This window comes from Drosophila grimshawi, unplaced genomic scaffold (genome assembly GCF_018153295.1).
Source record: "Drosophila grimshawi isolate 15287-2541.00 unplaced genomic scaffold, ASM1815329v1 contig_848, whole genome shotgun sequence".
NCBI classification, from domain to species: domain Eukaryota; kingdom Metazoa; phylum Arthropoda; class Insecta; order Diptera; family Drosophilidae; genus Drosophila; species Drosophila grimshawi.
Window position 1 is genome coordinate 14981514 of NW_025063692.1, and position 18303 is coordinate 14999816.

Here is an 18303-nt window from a genome sequence, read left to right on the forward strand (position 1 = left end):
AATGCACACCCCCCCCCTCCCCCCTACCCCTACACCTAGCCCTTTTCCAGTATCGAATTGAGAAACTGTGGTAACTCTAGCCAGTGCGAGAAGCCAAATCTAGTCAGTCTTGCCGCCTGCCAGCTGCCAATACAACTACAGTCCGACTTGCCTATAGTGAAAATAACTATATTATATATAAATTCCAATTATACAGGTATTCATTCCAAGTAGATCAAGTACAGGTATATATCTATTTATGTACCCTCTTTTAATTTGTATATATAAGTATTATCAAAATTAAATAAGACTGGCTTTGAAGTGCATATGAAAAACATGATATTCACCACCATTTTTGAATATATATATATATATATATATATAAATAACAATATAAAGAAATAACTGTGTACAGGAATATCTCAATTTATGTGCGCTCTCTTAACTTGTGTATAAGGAAAACCAGACACAAAATGAATGAACGAAATCGTATATCTGAGTTATTACTCCACTTGACAGGAGTTCATAATATGGACGAACTTCATTGTGTACAGGTTAATTATAGAGATGTTCGATTGTACGATGTTTCAAGTAAGCCGAGCGTTAAAGACGCCGACGCTCGATGCTCGATGCTCGACGCTTGACGATCGGTGATCCACAATCGAAGCATGCGCCCCCAAAACCGACAGAACGGATGATGACAACAAGAAGCCCGACGACACACACACATGCCCCTTCGGGCCGCCTCCAAGTGTCGCGTCTGTGCTCCATCTTCGGGTAGACTATTTATTGCAGAACGTGTACCGTAACTCATCTGGGCTGATCTTAATTTTCATCGCTCACATGTACATTCAATCAGCTTGCGGTGGCAACACCAACAACAACAACAACAGCAGCAGCAGCAGCAGCAACAACAGCAGCATCAGCAACATAGAACTTTGTCAGCAGTTTATGATGAGCGACTTGAATTACCAAAGCACAGAGTTGCGTGGTCTAGTGTTCAGTTCAGCACTAGGTTATTGTTTTTGCTGGGCTAATTAACTTTAGCTCGGACTACATCAACAACGTCAGTCAGTCAGTCAGTCACTCTATCAGCCAGTCAGTCCGTCCGTCAGTCCATCAGTCAGTTAGTCAGTCAGTCAGTCGGAGAGCGTAGCTTGTGCGGTCCCATTGCCAGCTACTGTATTGTTCACGTATATATAAGTATGTATGTATGTATGTTCCCCCCCAGCCGGGTGGTCCTGTCAGCACATTGAACACAAATCGCAACTAGATCATCTATCCTTATGGTAAAATATATACAAGGCTGCAGCAGGCACAAATGACACACAATCCACATTCACCTTATTAGTTTCAGGTTATAGGAGCAGTTTGCCTGTGTTTAAATATCCTGAATTGAACAGAACAGGAAAGCAAATGGTAAATATTACTAAATATCTCTTTTGTGTTCATTGCCCAGTTGGATTTAGCTCAAAAATTGAAAAACATATTGTACACTGCAATTGTTATTCTCAGGTATTTAACAATTTTGTTTACCTTTACTTTTGTGCGTAGTTGAAATATGTGAAACATAATTTGTCACAAGATGAATGCGAATTGCTGAAAATAATATTAAAATAAAATACAAATATTTGTATATTTATTATTTATTAACATATTTCATACTTATTATTGCTTAAGCATATTTGTAACTGCTGTCAAATAGTAAGAATAAGTCTTTAAAACTTCATTAAAATAAAGTTTAATAAAATTGAATATAACTTTTTCGGCACGTCTTTCGATATTTAAGGGCGTATATATGTATAAATATATATATTTATATAGTTGCTGTACACCTTGTGCATACATACAGTATATATACATATATGTGTAAAAAAAAGTATATGTAAAGACACCGAGCAAACCAAAATATAATGAGACACAAAAACAAGTGTGCCATCTCGCTCTGGTGTACGGTGAGTGTGGTAAGTGCAGCACACAATCTGTGAGTGAAACTGGAACTGGAACTGGAACTGGACGCTACTACTAAATGCTTCCACAATCGACTAAATAAGCCCACAACGAAGTTTATATGAAGTTCGTACGGTGTGCGTACTCTGCGTGCATTTAACAAATGAACATAAAAGCGAATATAAATTGCGGCTGGCTGGCTGGCTGGCTGGATGGATGGTGGCCAAACAAAGGCAACGCAGCACAAACAACTAAACAAATAAACGGCTGGCTCCACCCACAATTATGCGGACAAAAAGCACAACAAACATCTTTCAACACCCACAGAAAAACACATCCACAGCGAGCAACGCGTCGCCACCCACCAAAAGAGAGCGCTCTCAACTCACACACAATTAAAGTGAGCTTGCGCTGAATAAAAGAGAGCGACTCGAAAGAGATACAATAAAAAGAGAGAGGATATGTGTGTGTGTGTGTGTGTGTGTGCGTGGCAGTCTGATGATGATATAATAAACCTTATCAGTTGAGTAAAATGACTTTCAGTTTAGGATAGTAGACCCCACGAAGAACTACACTCTGATCCTGAAGATGAATAGAGAAATGACAAAGTTACAACTATAGTTAATGCTGATCAAATAAAGAAATATATATATATATATATATGAAGATACATCAGTTATAGGGTCAGCTGTTTACCTATTGAAATTCGCTTGTATTTGCATTTGCATACATATTATACAATCAAAATACCCAACCCAACAAGACAAGTCTACTATAGAAAATAGTAAACGCGATAAAGTGCAAAAAAAACCCTTTCCTAATGATATATAAAATAACGTGTTTCTAGATGTGTTCATGTCAATATTAACTGATTGCTTGTGGGGCATATCCCAATATACATATTTATTTGTTATTCACATTTGCATGCATATTTCAAAACGCAGTCAGAATTTCCCAAATTTAAAGAGTTCGTTGCTGATGATCAGTTGTAGTAACAAAAAACCTGCCAGCCTACGTGAGTGCCAGAAGTAGAGTCTCTCTCTCTCCCTCTCTCTCTCTCTCTCTCTCTCTCCCTCTCGCTCTCACTGTCTCTTTTTGTGAGCGCGAATTCAGCAGTTTGCTCTCCGGCAACAGCAACAGCAGTTACCAAGAAACGAGGAATGATTCACATCGGATCGCTGGGTTTTCAGCCAGTTAGTTGGACCACAGCAGTGGCCCTGGCCTAACACTTTGGGGCCGCAATGAATGGACTGCTCTGCACGAAAGAAACAAGATATAAAATATATAAAAAAAAGCAGAGCAAATGCGCAACTTGGTGATATTGCTGATAAGCATTGTATGAGTTGTATTACATGGGTATTACATCAAAATGTATTATTTTTAACATGCCGTTTCCCACATGGTATTATTAGCCGCGTGAGATGCTGGAAACTTTTGCCATGCGGTTTTCTTAGTATGACAACGACGACGACGATGACAGCTCGGCTTCTTATCACTGCTGACGTAGTAGCTTTAACTTATACTCATCGCGTATGTACATCCATACGTCATATGGATGTATATTAATTGATATAGAGACAACGGTCAATATTCGATGCGTATGAGTAATGTCAACGGCTCTGTGACTAATCAGGCAAATTAGTCAGTTACGTATCGAAGCAACGCTTAAAAGCTACTAACACAACAGCATCGATTTGAGCTTTGATTTGTTATTTTCTTAACAATTTTAATGTTTTTGTTTTTCTGTATCCGTTTTTGTGTTTTTTATTTTATATTTTTTTTTTTTGTATTTTTGCAATCGCAATTTGGCTGTCAGTGGTGAGACGGCACGCACACGCACACAAGTAGAGGATACATTTGATGATGGCCACTGACAAATCACCGCAGGATTTGAGACTAGCAAAAAGTGCACACACCTGGCATTTGGTGCATCCATCGGCTCGGCTCGGCTCGGCCCGGTTCGATTTTGTATGTAAATTTTGCTTATTGCCTAATTTACTTTGCTCACAAAAAATAATAACAACAAAAAAAAAACAAAAAACAAAAAAAGACAACAAAATCAAAAACGAAACAAAATACCAAACGAGAAAATATATCAAATTAGCCGACAACCAAATACAATGTGGTGGCAATTGCACTGATGCCGGACGGCGGGGGTACTGGGCACGGCATGTCAGGACGCGGCTAATGTGTTGGCATGTGTCAGACACGCATCAAACGCAGACAGCAGGCGGCAAAAATCAGGCAACAACAACAGACCAGCCACCAGCCACCAGCCACCAAACCAACAAACCACCAAAAGCGATGGAGATAGAGATAGAGACAGGGGCAGAGACAGGGGCAGAGACAGGGGCAGAGAGAGAGGCACAAATATATGGAGAATGGCGTGTGCCATTGAATTAAGTAGAGCCACTAAGCAGACAAAACATAGAGGCGTCAAATCGACTAAAACCTGCATCATGTTTTTTGCTGTGCCCCACTCTGCTTCGGGTCGACCCGAAGGCGACGTATTGCTTCGTATTGTCTGCTTGGTGATAGAACTCTAGCTTAGGGATGTGTGCACAAGCGATCATTCTGATCAAAATAATAAAATAAAATACCAGTTGATTTGATCACATATTATCATATTAGGCAACAACCAAAACAAAAGAAAGCTTTCTTTGGCACGCTGAATATTACATACTCTTGTGGACCGAAGTCCATCTGTTGCTGATATCTTAAGTTCGAAATATTATAATCTCTTTATACGTATGTACATTTGTGTACTTATATTGTATCAGAAAGGGTGGCATGTATATCTATCTATCTCGATCACACAACTAAGAAACTCTCTATATTGTATAGTATCCAGATCCGATTGACTCCGCACTGCCTTTAGCAAAAATGCGAATTGATGAGAGATTTACAAGAGAAATACAAAATGAGAACAGACGGAGACTCGGCTAATAATGCTGTTCAAGAACATATACCTTCAGTTCGTTACAAACTTAATCCCAAAATTAAAATACTCTCTTCAGGGGTATACAAAAAAAAACCCCCCAGCATTGAATCGTGAACTGTATTTTTAATAACAGATCACATGTCTTGTTTTCATTTCAAACTTAAACAGAATTTAATTACTTTATTTATTTATTTCCAAATAGGTATAACAGCAAGACTTTCAGTTCAAATATGTTGACATTTAGATGCATACGCAAGGGTTGCTGCGGGTGCTGGGCGGCAACTCTTTAACCTTTGGATCCTACATTCACTAAAGCTATTTGTTTTACTTATAAAAAGCGGCAGCGTTTGTTTAAAAACTCAGTAGATAATTAAATAAATAAATAAATAGTTGAATGAATATATATAGCTGTATATATATATATATATATATGATGAAGCATTCATCTGCAGGTCCTGTAATTAAATATGAGGTGCGCCTGCCTGTCGAGAACCGCATACAAATGGGGACCGTGAAGGTCACGGCTACCAACATTTGGGGCGAGGCTGATGGTGGTTAGCCGGGTGAAAGTGCATCCACTGACGCTTTACACAGACGTGTCTGTGCAGCGCTCCCCGCAACGCTTTACCGCGTCCGGGTCGGGTGTCGGTCGGGTGACGGGAGGCGCCTTTAATGCAACCTGGCAGCTTGATTAGCGGTTGCAGTTTATTGCCTCTTCAAAAGGTCGTCGCGTTTGCGTTTGCTGATTAGTGTTGTTCCTCTTGTTGTTGTTGTTGTTGCTGTTGTTGTTGAACCTGCGGTTCTTGTTGTTGTTGTTGCTGTTGCTATTGTTGTTGTTGTTGTTATTGCTGTTACGCCCACATCATTACAGTTATTTTATTAGCCTTTTGATTATTTTAGCACCAGTTTCGTTTGTGATATATTTGTTGTTGGCGCCACCGCAGGCATTATACTACTGTGTTATTGTTGTTGTTGTTGTTGCTAACCGCTTATTAACTAAATACTATTTACAGTTTAACAAATAACTAAAAATTAAATAGAAATTTGATCCACATTTTTATCGCTTGATATTTTTCTCTCTCAAGTTTCCAATTAAATTTCATCCACAAAATTATTATTTTATTTTATTTAAAGCGTTATCTGGCTATCCCCCGATCAAGCGATTTTTAACTTACTAATTTTGATTATCTATTTGATTTCATCTACGATTTCAACTGATAACGCTAATTGTAAGAAATAAGAAAAAAAAACCCAATAGATGGGAGAAATTCTGGATGCCTGTGAAATTGCTGTTCGAGTTCGAGTATGTGCATCGGTATCGGTAGACGTGGCTTTAAGATCTGGTGCACGTTTCCCATGGACACGGGCAAAACCCGGCTGTAAGCACTTTTGCACAGCTTACACATACATACATTTATGGATTTGGCATAATTAAACAATAACCAGGCAAGAAACCTCACATTCAGAACTGTGACAACGAAAGGTAGATGCTCTCATCGGCGCCACTAATTGTGCTTTGATGTTTATTCACTTTGAAGACCGATATTTAATAGTAGACACTTATTCATTTCATTACTGATTATATCGAATGAAGCTTGATTAACTCTTAGTTTACAGTGTCCTATCACTAGATGAGACCGATGAGAATTTCAAGTCTGTTCTGCTTCTTGTCTAATTAGATCTGTCTGAAAGTCATTTGGTTTATCTCATTATCTGGCAATAATATTTTCAATATAAATGTATTATAATAAATATTAATAAATAAATGAAGTACAAGAGCAGGCTCTACATAAATAATTCAAACTCACGTTGGGAGCAGGGTAAACAAATCCTATACGCATACTTAAAGAGTCTAATTAGAATGCTACTAAACAAGTCAGCCAAGAAAGCTTAGGTACCCAAATGTGTGACTCTCAGACAATAATGACAGTGGGCAAACACAATAGACAATGGCTAGCGGATAGTGGATAGTGAGCTGTGGACAGCGGACAGTGGGATCACAACAACAACAGCAACAACAACAGCAGTGATTCATCAACAGCACGCTGCAAAGTGACGCGCTGACAATTGACGATGATGCCAATTTCGACGTAATCACAGCTACACCCTCCCCTAGCCCCTGCACAAGCGGATCGACGTGCGTATATGTATCTCACGATCGTGTGTAAATACATATATATATATGTATATATGTATATATACGCCGTTGGCCGCACGTAAACCAAACCAAAGAGCCGCCCTGAACCTGAACCGGGTATCCATTAGTATGCGTATGGCGATGGCAATCGCTCGGGAACTCCAATAAACAAAATAACAAAAAAAAAAGCAAAAAAGTTCAGAGCTTTGATTTTTATGCCGCATTAAACATTGTTGCTGTTGACGGAAATTGTAGCCGCAGACAGGGGCAGAAGAAGATGCAACAGCAGCAGCAACAATTAACGCTGCAAAGGATATTACGTGCAACCACAGGGCGACCCACGCATTTTCAACAATTCCAAAAAACCAATCTCAATAGATACAAGCATTTGTCTGGGTGAATAAATCAAAGCATCAGCATTCGACTAACCGGTTTGAAGTTCGCGCCCTGCCTGCTGAATTATTATCGCACTTGTTGCAACTGGCGGCGACGGGAGCCGGTAACCGAAAGGGGCAAATGTTTGCACAAGATTGCGCCAACTTTGGCCCCGGACTCATCGTTAGAATCATCATCGTAATCGATGTCGAACTCACAGTCATAGTTTTACTTTTAGCTATTGCTTTTCATATTCCCCCAATCCATGAAGTTGTTTCGGTGTATATAACAGACGCCTTCAACCCCAAAATGTATATTGTATAAGCATATATATTCTTGATCGGCGTATGCAATCAACTCGAACGCAGATCTCTGAGACACGGTTATGACTATAGTATGTCTTAAGACAATCTTAAATGACAAAAACTTAGCTTTACCCATTGTTCTAATGGCAACGATATGAATTCAGACAGACGAAGATGACTCAGCTATTGATGCTGCTCAAAAACATATATACTGACTATATATATATATATATATACTTCTCGGAGACATCTCCCGTAATGCCTTACACACTTGACGCCCTCAGCTACAACTTAGGTCTCGATTTGAGGGTATCTCACAGTCGAACTCTCTCGACTAGGGTATTCCCGCACTTGATTTGTACTCTCATCGTTCGTGAAGGCGTGTGAATTCGCCGAACTGCTCGATGACACCCAAAGAACTCAAACCGAGCGCCGAGCAGTGAGCATCTCGAGTAAAAAAAGAGAGAGAGCGAGACAGAAAGAGAGAGAGAGATAGAGAAAGAGGTACACTACTCGGACGAAGTGACCAGAGGCATTTTTCAAAATTGAAATGCATGTGGAGAAACCGCAAGGTTCTTAACTACCTCTATTTATTGGCGTACATAATATATGCGTTTTGTAGTCGCACTGTTGGCCCCCAAAAGAGGACACTTTGGCATTGCAGTCGATGCAAATGCAGCTCTGCCGGATGTTCGTTCAGTGCCTGCACCCATCATCATCATCATCATCATCGTCGTCATCATCACTTGGCAGACTAACCCAAAAGCAGACGCATGCGAGAAACCTACAATTTGATTATCGCAATGAGAATTGCTACACTTGGATAAGGCAACAGCCACCGGGGTGATGGCTCTTAGCCACCCCGCTGGAGGGTCCAAGCATTGCGGTTCCTCAATCGAGACACACACAAAAGAACATATCCAAATGTATGTGTGTGTGGGAGTCTGTGTGCGTGTGTGTGTGTGTATTGCTGTGTCTATGCAAGAAATTAGCAGAAGAGAGAAGACAGCACAGAATAAAAGTCTCACATCGTAGTTGACTTGTTGTGTGGATTAGGCAACGACTACGGCTACAGTACACAGAGCAAAAATACGCAAAATTGCTAAGAAAAAGAATTGTTTAATCTTTAAACAATAAATCAAACAGGAGACAACAAACCCAATTGAAGGTTGCTTATTCTATGATAAATGTTCTGAACCTCCGAATATATTTATGCATATTTCTCAGCTTCCATTTTTGTTTCTACTTTTGCTTGACTTTTCAGTTGAGTCGAGAATATGATTGAGCTGATTTGAGCTTGTTCATTTTTGCCAGTGTGTACTGTATGGCTTGTTGGCAACAACTGCAAATTAACAATCCGCCGCACATGCCCCACGCTCCCATCGGACTTGCTAACCCCACGGAACGCGTTGCATTTGTCAACATGTGTAGCTGTCTGTTTTAATGGTCAATTTCTCACTCTAAATGGCTGGATGGACTGGCCTGGCCTAGCCTGGCCTGGCCTTGGTCGGAATCGGTAACAGGCCTCAGGCATCACTCACACCCCAGAGTTTTCCAGAGTTGCCCCTTTTCCGCATTTGTTGCCTTTGACTGGTACCGCTTCGCATCCTTGGCCTTATTACGGGTATAGCAGCTTAAGCCTTTTTCTGCATTTGTTCTCAACTAAATCTATTTATAAATACTTTTCTTTACTAAAATTTGACATTTAAGCGACACAAATTAAATGCATATTTGTATTTTGCAACTAGTTTGATTATAGCAAATTGCTCTTTTGCAAAGATTTGATTCAACATATGTATTTTTTTGATGGGTGCATTTCAATTACCAAATTCGAGTTTGAGACTGAGTGTTTAATACTTTTCATTTCAAGCAACACTTTGGCTACAAAGTGTATTCGTCAGTCGGTGCAAATTCTTTGTTCAAAATATATATATAAATATTTTTTGTTTGTTTTTTTTTTTTGGTTTTGGGTACCATTTACACATATGGTTGGCAAGAAAATGTGAACGGAACGCATTTTGCGGCTAGTGCCTACGAATGCGTATCTTTCTCTGTCTCCAGCTACGTCTCAGTCTCCAGTTCAGTGTCTGGATGCGCCTGTAGCCAGAGTGAAGTGCCCCTTTCCGGATTGTAGTGCGTGTGCTCTAACGAGGAATCGGAATCGGAATCGGGTACGATAGTAACATTTGGTGACTTTTGGCCGGAAGTTCGACTGACCGCCTGCAACTGAAGGTAGAGTTGCCAGAGTTTGAGATGGAGATGGAGATGGAGCTGGAAACAAAGCCGGTGTCCGAATGTAACTCTGATTCGAGCCAGCTTCTTCTAATGGTAGCAAATCATTTACAGATGTCGCAACATTTTGCATAAAAATGTCACAGACACCGTTTTGGCGTGCATCCGTAGCAGCCTTAGAGAGAGAGAGAGAGAGGAGAGGGAGAGGGAGAGGGAGAAGGAGATTGGTATACCCGTTCCATAATGGCGGCGACTTAAACGCCTCTTTCAGCCAGGAAATGCATTTTCATTTAGCAGCGGAAGTAACTGCAAATTAGCTTTTAGTTTTGGTTCGCTTTCTCCTAACCAACCAATGCGTAACTGCATCACTGCATCCATTGCACCTAGTATGTCTACCTGCACACACATACACATAAATATACACCAACCCAAAAAACGTGCGTTCAATTTGCGCATTTTGTCGGACGATGGCCCCGACGGGTCTCCACATATTACCTGTTGCCCCACAAGGAAGCACCTCAGATGTCTGGCATTAGTTGGCTTGAACCAATTGGTCCATTGGGTTGCTGCCCCTTTATGCCTGCACAAATTAGTTTTTTTCTTTTATCAAATTACGCTGAAGCTTTAATTAGTTGGCCAGCACAGCTGCAAATTCGGGCTTATTGGCATTGGCACATGTGTTAAGACCGATTAAGACGATGCCACAAAGAAAACTCTATATCGACTATATATTTATATCTATCAGGTTGATTCACTAGAATATTTGGTAACAAATAATTTTGAATTTATTTATGCATGTTTGTGTGTCTAACCCCACTCATGGCCCCCTTTGGGTCAACCCTTCTACGCATATGCCTTCCGTCACCGGCTGGCGGTGCATTGAACTCACGCAATGGCTGCAGTTTGTCGGAAACGCTTTATTATTCATTTATATTAACAACTAATTGATCACTGGCAATAGCACCTCACATTTGTACAATTTATTTTGCAAAATTATGTACACATTTCCCACATTTATCCGTCAATTAATAATCTCTTATTCAGTCTCATATTCCACCAAGAGATGTGTTTGCCAATTTAAATTGCAGTTTTCATCTTGGCAATCTTGACCCTGATTAAGAACAAATTATGCAACACTCTGCCAGGATACAAAAGAAAAACAATGCTCAAATATATTAAATACTATACATACTATATAAATTAAATACTATACTATATATCATATTATATTAAATACAAAATATACACAAATGAAAATATCAACTTACTTAATAAACGTAATCAATTGTTGCCAGATTTTCCATGATATGGATACAAAATTGTACAACATTTTTACTGTTAGGCAGTATTTGAATTTGGTTGAAGAAAATATATACTTTGAGACTTTATTACACTGTTTATCCAAAGTAGATGGCGAGGGTTATGTGAAGTAAAAACACTGACATAAATAAGACTGAGTCAATGTTCTGGTAAATGAGAGCAATGGCAGTAAAACTAGAATGTTTTTAATAGTTTGGCTCAGGGTATATTGTAGTCGAGCTCAGAATTCTCGACAACAGAATTCTCACCTGTTTTTTTAATAAGTGATAAAAGAACATTTTATTTCTTGCCTCAAACTCAAAATATCTGTTTTTTTTAAATACATTTTTTAATTTCTAATGCAGTTGCTGCGCTCTTGTTGATTGGGCACTTTGTGCAACAGCCTTACCCTTATCCCCACTCCTATCCCTACCCTTAACCTTCAAACTCGTCAACACACACGTCCACCCCACAACTGCCCAAGCTCATCCAAGTAAGGCATGCTAAATAAAGTGCTGCCCGCTGCGTGTCTGCCATCAGTGGATACGATTTACAAATGGCCATAACGAGTAAATATGTCAAGTGCAGGTGACCCGAAAATCAACAACACAGCAGCAGCAACAACAACAACAAAACAACTACCAGTTTGCATGACAAGAATTCCCGACTTGCAGATACCCTAAATCTGTAAACTTAAACAAAAAAAAAGACATATATTTCTTTAAAGAATGTACATTTTATTCAAGTTTAAAAAATATAAAATAGAGCAGCAAAAATCGGAAGCCAAATATATATATATATAAACAAATTCAGGTTGCCTTTTCATTTTTATTCTAATTTAAGATATCACTGTGCTTGATTTCAGATTGTTTCTCATCATTTTAAGCCTTAAATTGTTAATTGAAGATTTTACATTGTACATCGAAAAAGTCTTGAGATCAATTTATGGTCGGAATTACTAACAAATGTTTTTGTTTTGGGATCGAAAATGCTTTGTATTTAAATATACATGTTACATAATTTTCGACCATGTCATTAGACCATTTTTTAATTGGTTCAGGGTATTAAAAAAATCGAACGACTACGGATTCAAAAGCAACCAGCAAAAACAGACATCAGCTGAGAGTAGATGGAACAAATCGGGGGAGAAGTGGGCTAGAACGGGTGGAGCACCCACAGCAGCCGTTCGCCCTTTTGGTGCATGTGTTTCCGGTTGCACTCAGTGGCAAACGGTTGCCAGTGTAAATTGGTCAACTAAATAATGCAGCATCAGTTGCACCAGTAGTCAAGCTGTCAGTTTGCCACAGATACCCCTTCCGTCCATCCCAGTCCCCGTCCTCCTCCTCCTTCTCCCAGCGATGTTCACACAACTGAAAAAATGCAACAGCTGAGGCAAATTTGCATTCTATAAAATGTTAAAGTATCGAAATACATACATATTTCGACATACATACATACATATACATTTCTGGTCATTGGACAATGGAACTATTCGGTTTGGAGCTTTTTGGGACTCAAGACATTTAAATGCATTTACACTATTTTTAAATATCTAGTTTTTTATAATCTGATACCGAATCTAACCAAAAATCCCAAAAGCCTATGTCTCCCGCAATTTTAAAGATACATTCGAAATTTAAACCTCTTCCGAAAATAGAGGTTAAATGATTTGTTGGTATCACAGTATCAATAATCAACGTTCTTCCTTTCAATTTTCAATTTGAATATGTTTTTACATATTCAACTTGATCTCTTAAAACTATGTATCATCTTTGACGCATTTGTTTACATATTCCGATCGATAAAAGCATTTTGTTGCTTTCAGTGGAAACGCTTAATCACGTTCATCAAATGTATGAATTCGTTGAAAAAGCGTTTAAGGAGAAAAGTTGACAGATTTATCGCAAATTAAATTTTTAATTGCATATCTTCTCAAAAGACTTTCGTATGAATTAATAAGTTAACTAAATCAATGCATATTTGCTGAACTTTAGTTGTTTAGTTTTGAACCTAATTAGATATTGGCATCAACAAATTCGACAGAAGTAGAAATAATTGCAGTACAAATTGTTATTTAATATACTTCAAACAAAAACAGAAAATGTTCAATTTGCGTTTCCAAATTCGTTGGCAAATCGAAACTCAAAAATATAGCTCGTCTCTAATTAAGATGGGTGGGTTTGCACTGACTGGCTACTGGCTACTGGCTGCTGGCTGCTGGCTGCATGAAAGCCAGCCAGAAACATATGTTCGTGGTCTTTATTTGGTGGTCAGCCGTGTGCGATGTCCTTTTTAACCGCTGGCTGTTTGTCACTTGCAACCGCGACGGTCATTTCCGCTCCACAGTCGCCATTTTAACTGCCACAGTTGTAAAATCTCTGTCAATTGATAGGCCATGCCCCAATGATAATGATGATCATGATGATGATGCTGATGATGGAGTCTGGTCTGCTCTGGCCTGTTCTGTTGGCCAGTGGCCACAATTTAGCGCGCTGCGACTACCGAAAAGTTCATTGCAGATTGCCTCCGTCTGATGAATGCACAAATAATGGGCTGCATAATGCAAAAAGGAAATAAATTATTCTGCTAGTATTGCTGGAGCAGGTCAGGTCTGCCCATCTATGTATGTACGTATGTCTGTCTGTTTGCCTGTTTGTATGTATATGCCTCAGCTTGAGCACAGAGCCCATAGTCAGAGCCTGCCACTGTGCAGCAGACAGTCAGACAGAAGCAAACAGCGTAATAACAACAATCAGCAGCATTTTTCCCCTTCTGCTTCTGCTGCTGCTGCTGCTGCTGCTGCTGCTTCTGCGGAACGATCAACATGAATAATCATCATTATATTTACAGCAGTGAGCAAAGTTTGAAAACATAAGTTTTATATAGATTCATATCGCTATGTGGTTTGGTTTGCTAAAAATAAAAAATGCTGCTCATATTTTAATTATACAAAGTATTATCTGTTTTGAAATGACCAGCATCAAGCAATTGAAGCTCTCTATAAATAAAAACACTCATTTTGACAATCAGTCAACAGGTGATCAAGTTATGGCTGTGGAAAGGTTTTTAAGCATTGCTGGCAGACAAGAACCTGTATCTATCGACTGATACTTGATTATATCCATATATGTACATATGTACTGCCTGCAACATCAAGGGGAATATATTCCACATTCCACATCAAGATAGCACATAAAGTTTCTTCTAACTGCTGATCAAGAATATATACAGGCTTATCAGCTGTATCAGCTTCGATCCTTTCCAATCATAAGTTTCAATTGATGACAAATGTTTCAAAAAATGATGGAATTGTGTTCAGTAGTGTTATTATCATGATCATTGTGAAGATGGGCTAATTTTGTTTGATTTTGTTTCTGATCGAATTAGGGTAAAATTGAGCGTTCGGCAAAGTTTAGGAGCCAGCGGGTCGCGCAAGTCGCGACCAGGCAGCCAAGGAGGTGGCTCCCGGGCCGAGGACGTGTGCTGATTGTCAAAGTCGAAGTTCAGTATCGCAGTTCGCAGGCCGCGTGCGCGGCTTTACGAGGCGTACAGTATTGTGTGGCAATATACATATACATATACATATATATGTACATGTATATATATATATATATATCAAAAACTTGATGATTTGCATGGGTTGCAACTCTGTTTGAGCCAAAAGTTCATCATCAGCGTCGCCGCCAACGCGGCATGGCGCGTAATTGGCCAAGTTATTTTGCGCTTTCTGCCTGCCTCCTTTGGCAAATTGATTTTGCTTCGTGCCTCATCAGCAGCGACAATTGCCCTGGCCCTTTCGCGAGCTCATCAGGTTGATCATGTTGATCATATTGCTGCTGCTGCTGCTGCTGATCCGGCTGGTGCTGCGCACGTACTCGTTGCCCCGTTCTTTCTGCTGCTGCTTCTGGTGCTGTTGCTGCTACTGATGTTTTTTGCGGTTTCACACTTTGGTTAAGGTTCCATGCCCTTCGCACTCAAGTGGCTTTGTCGCGGTCAGCCAAATGAATGGGTCAAACCAGCAGCGCCTGGCAATATGTTTAAGAACAGCTCACACAAGAGGTATGTTTTAATTTTATTGATTTGCAACACAAGAGATACAAAAAAAAAAACAGAAAAAAAAAGATGAAAAATGAAAATGAAAGAGAAGTTGGATTCCACTATTTCGAATGAATGTTCAAATCGTGTTGATTGGCTTACTATACTATCTTTTTAATCATCTACTTAATATACTTGTCCATGAACTTTTTGTGGAAATCTGAGCGCAGCGCGTCGTTCACAAAGTGCGTCTTCTTCTCGGGCGCGGAGCGGGCACAGTTCTTGAACACAACATCATCATCCCAGCGTCGTTTGATTTTCAAATCGCCGCCGAGTCCAGAGGCGCGGCCAGCAGCCGATGCCGCCGTGCCCGGCTCATAGTTGATTAACGGATTGCCTGACAGAATGTTCTCCATTCGTATGCGTTCGTCCTCCTGCTTCTTCTCGGCCTCACGACGGGCCGTCTCCTGTAGGCGTTCCTGTTTGATCTTATGCAATTCAGCCAGCAGAGCGGCATCATCATCATCTGAATCACTGTCCGAACCTGAACTGTCGTTGTCCAGCGGCTCATCCGCATCGAGATTGGCTGCTGCCTGCTGTTGCTGCTGCTGCAGCAGCTGCTGCTGTGACAGACTTTCGAATTTGGCGCGCTTGTTGCTGCTGCTCGCACTGCTGTTTGCCTCAATCGCCTTGCGCACAATCGAGGGCAGCGCCTTGCCAGAGCTGGCGCCAGAACGGGCGTCACGTTCACGTTCCTCGAGCTCCTTGCGGAAGTCGCGATTGCGGATCTCATCGCTAGTTCCTTGGCCAGTTTCCCTACAGCAAAACACACGATCAATTGTTAAGTTATGTATATATATATATATTTACACATGTACATACCTGTATTTCAATTTGGTGTGTCCAGGCAGATCGCGACTTGAGTATTGTTTGCTAAGAGCACTCAAGTCTTTTTCGCCACGGCCAGAGCCACCGCGTGCAGGATCAAATGTGGGGCGCGCCGCTGTTGTCATTTTGAGGTTTTATTCGGTTAATAAATTTCTATTTATGAAGTTTTAATGCTTGATGTAAACGTTTTGTTTTATATTTATAAAAAAAATATTGTAGCTTTTTTTTGCTGCGTATCAGCTGCTTCTACGCATTCCAGGTATGAGTCTCGATATAAATTTAATATCGATATACTTCACATTTATCAATTGAGTGAAGGACAGTGTACAGAACAAAGTATGTTATCGATAATGAAAATCTCCGTATAAAAAGAGACGCTGTAAAACCGCTGGCAGATCATAAAGGCTTTCCGCAGCAATGAAAAATAATTGAATTCAAAATATCGATAACAAATAACACATGCCTGCTCCATGACGTGACGGCGTTGCCAGATTCAGTTTTACACACCACGCGAAATTTGTTCAAATTGACAAACAAAAGGAGAACAAATATGCCGCTGGAGTCGCAGCGGTACAAATATTATAAAGCGCAGCTTAGCGAATTGTTGCACACCACCATAGTGCACATACGCAACTATTATGACACACTTAACACCACAGCACCACATCTAATCACGCAGGCGAACCGCCTTTGGGAGTTGAGCCAACGACAACATCTAGTCGCTGGGTAAAACAAATAATGAAATAATGATCATTCCGATACCTACTACAAATATTTATATGTAATTGCCACAGCGTTGACCAGGCTGCAGAAGCAAGACTGCTGATATCTTCCCAAGTTGCACATCAGTCCATCCACAAGTTTCTGTTAGTAAATTGGCCCCAACCCCCCGCTGTAAATGTCAAATAGCTAAAAATGCATTCGTATTGTTTTTCTTGTCTTTCTTTCGTATTTGCAGCAATCGGCAAAATGGGAAGTTAGCTGAAATTGCCAAACAAGTGGCCGATTTTGAGAGGGAAAGCAACGCCCTAACAGAGGAACTGGGCGAGGTGCCAAAGTCGCAGCTTTGTCCGCTGGCCGACTGGCGTGCCTGGCTGTCTCAGGCATTAAGTGTGCTCCAGACCCAGGCAAAGTATTTGGAGTTGCATTCGCATTCACTGCTGCCCAAACTGGTGCAGGCTTCCACAGTCAAGCAGTTCAAGGAGGATCTGCAGTTAGCTCAACACTACGAGGCAAGCTTTCGCATGGGATTAGCGACAGCGGAGCGACGGCCGGAACTGCTGCCAATGTCAATGGCAATTGCAAACTAAATTACGCAAATATACAAATTTATCACCAGTCTTCATAAGCGATTTATCAATTTATTCGCGTTAAGCTGCCGATCATCAGCAGATCAGTTCCATCTTCCGTTCCTCTCTTTCGCATTTCCGCACCGATTTTCACAAATGTGCACAAAACAAAAATAAAAAAAAGCAAATTACACACAACCGCTATTTTTTTTACCACTGCAATACTTGAAATTTATTCAAAACATTTCAATTTGGTGTTGTGTAATTCTGTTTGTATATTGTTTATATTGTTTTCCAAAACCTCGGCAGCCTCGCGAGGAAATTGCCAAAATGTAGAAGAACATCTGAAAGTGAGAGTATAGTATACATGTGAATATTGTACAAATTGCAGTTACTTTAAACTCACATTTTAAACAAATCTCAAGCGATTGGCTGCTAGCGACTCCTAGCGAAGTCGTCTGGCTTCGCGTTCAGATTCGAGCAGTGTCAGAATATCTCCCTCGCGGACGGGTCCCTTCACGTTGCGAATGATTTGACGGTTCTGCTCGCCGAGGAATTCCACTTTGACCTGTGTACACTGGCCCTGGGAGCCGGTGCGGCCAAGAACTTTCATCACGCGTGCCCAAACAACTGGTTTGTCCATGGTTTTTGTGTATTTTCAATTCGTTTTCGCGCAGAGAATTCACGTGCGAGTTGCGCTCCAATTGACAGACGCAAGCAAAAAGGAAGTGGGCCGATTGTTGTTTCAGCGACGTAAAGGTGGCGGCGCTAGTGCGCAGTGTTGCTCTGACAAATAGTGCTGTAAGCGACCATGGAATGAAGTGTCAAATAAGTGATATTTGTGCTTCTTACAACTTAATGGCTTGCTTATAC

General features: G+C 40.4%; 3 protein-coding genes across 3 annotated transcripts; 1 reads left to right on the plus strand and 2 right to left on the minus strand.

Moving 5' to 3' along the window:
• Positions 1–15278: 15278 nt before the first annotated feature.
• On the minus strand, positions 15279–16411 carry LOC6565307 (protein CWC15 homolog). The gene is made up of 2 exons (XM_001991837.2): positions 16136–16411; positions 15279–16069 (listed from the first exon to the last, which is right to left on the minus strand). The coding sequence occupies exons 1-2, from the start codon at positions 16264–16266 to the stop codon at positions 15436–15438; spliced, it is 765 nt and encodes a 254-aa protein (XP_001991873.1). The 5' UTR covers positions 16267–16411; the 3' UTR covers positions 15279–15435.
• A 94-nt stretch (positions 16412–16505) lies between these two features.
• Positions 16506–17623, plus strand: LOC116805535. Its single transcript, XM_032737858.1, has 3 exons — positions 16506–16867; positions 16936–17007; positions 17100–17623. The coding sequence occupies exons 1-3, from the start codon at positions 16692–16694 to the stop codon at positions 17449–17451; spliced, it is 600 nt and encodes a 199-aa protein (XP_032593749.1). The 5' UTR covers positions 16506–16691; the 3' UTR covers positions 17452–17623.
• A 57-nt stretch (positions 17624–17680) lies between these two features.
• Positions 17681–18141, minus strand: LOC6565305 (40S ribosomal protein S28). Its single transcript, XM_001991835.3, has 2 exons — positions 17837–18141; positions 17681–17774 (listed from the first exon to the last, which is right to left on the minus strand). The coding sequence occupies exon 1, from the start codon at positions 18071–18073 to the stop codon at positions 17876–17878; it is 198 nt and encodes a 65-aa protein (XP_001991871.1). The 5' UTR covers positions 18074–18141; the 3' UTR covers positions 17681–17774; positions 17837–17875.
• Between the last annotated feature and the right edge of the window lie 162 nt (positions 18142–18303).

What these genes read in the sequence shown, in the direction of transcription:
- LOC6565305 (XM_001991835.3), bottom strand. Translation starts at nt 18,073, where the DNA reads ATGGACAAACCAGTTGTTTGGGCACGCGTGATGAAAGTTCTTGGCCGC.
- LOC116805535 (XM_032737858.1), top strand. Translation starts at nt 16,692, where the DNA reads ATGCCGCTGGAGTCGCAGCGGTACAAATATTATAAAGCGCAGCTTAGC. An exon ending in CGACAACATCTAGTCGCTGG is followed by an intron (nt 16,868 to 16,935) that starts GTAAAACAAATA and finishes TAATTGCCACAG; the next exon opens with CGTTGACCAGGCTGCAGAAG. An exon ending in CAGTCCATCCACAAGTTTCT is followed by an intron (nt 17,008 to 17,099) that starts GTTAGTAAATTG and finishes TCGTATTTGCAG; the next exon opens with CAATCGGCAAAATGGGAAGT.
- LOC6565307 (XM_001991837.2), bottom strand. Translation starts at nt 16,266, where the DNA reads ATGACAACAGCGGCGCGCCCCACATTTGATCCTGCACGCGGTGGCTCT. An exon ending in CACACCAAATTGAAATACAG is followed by an intron (nt 16,070 to 16,135) that starts GTATGTACATGT and finishes GTTTTGCTGTAG; the next exon opens with GGAAACTGGCCAAGGAACTA.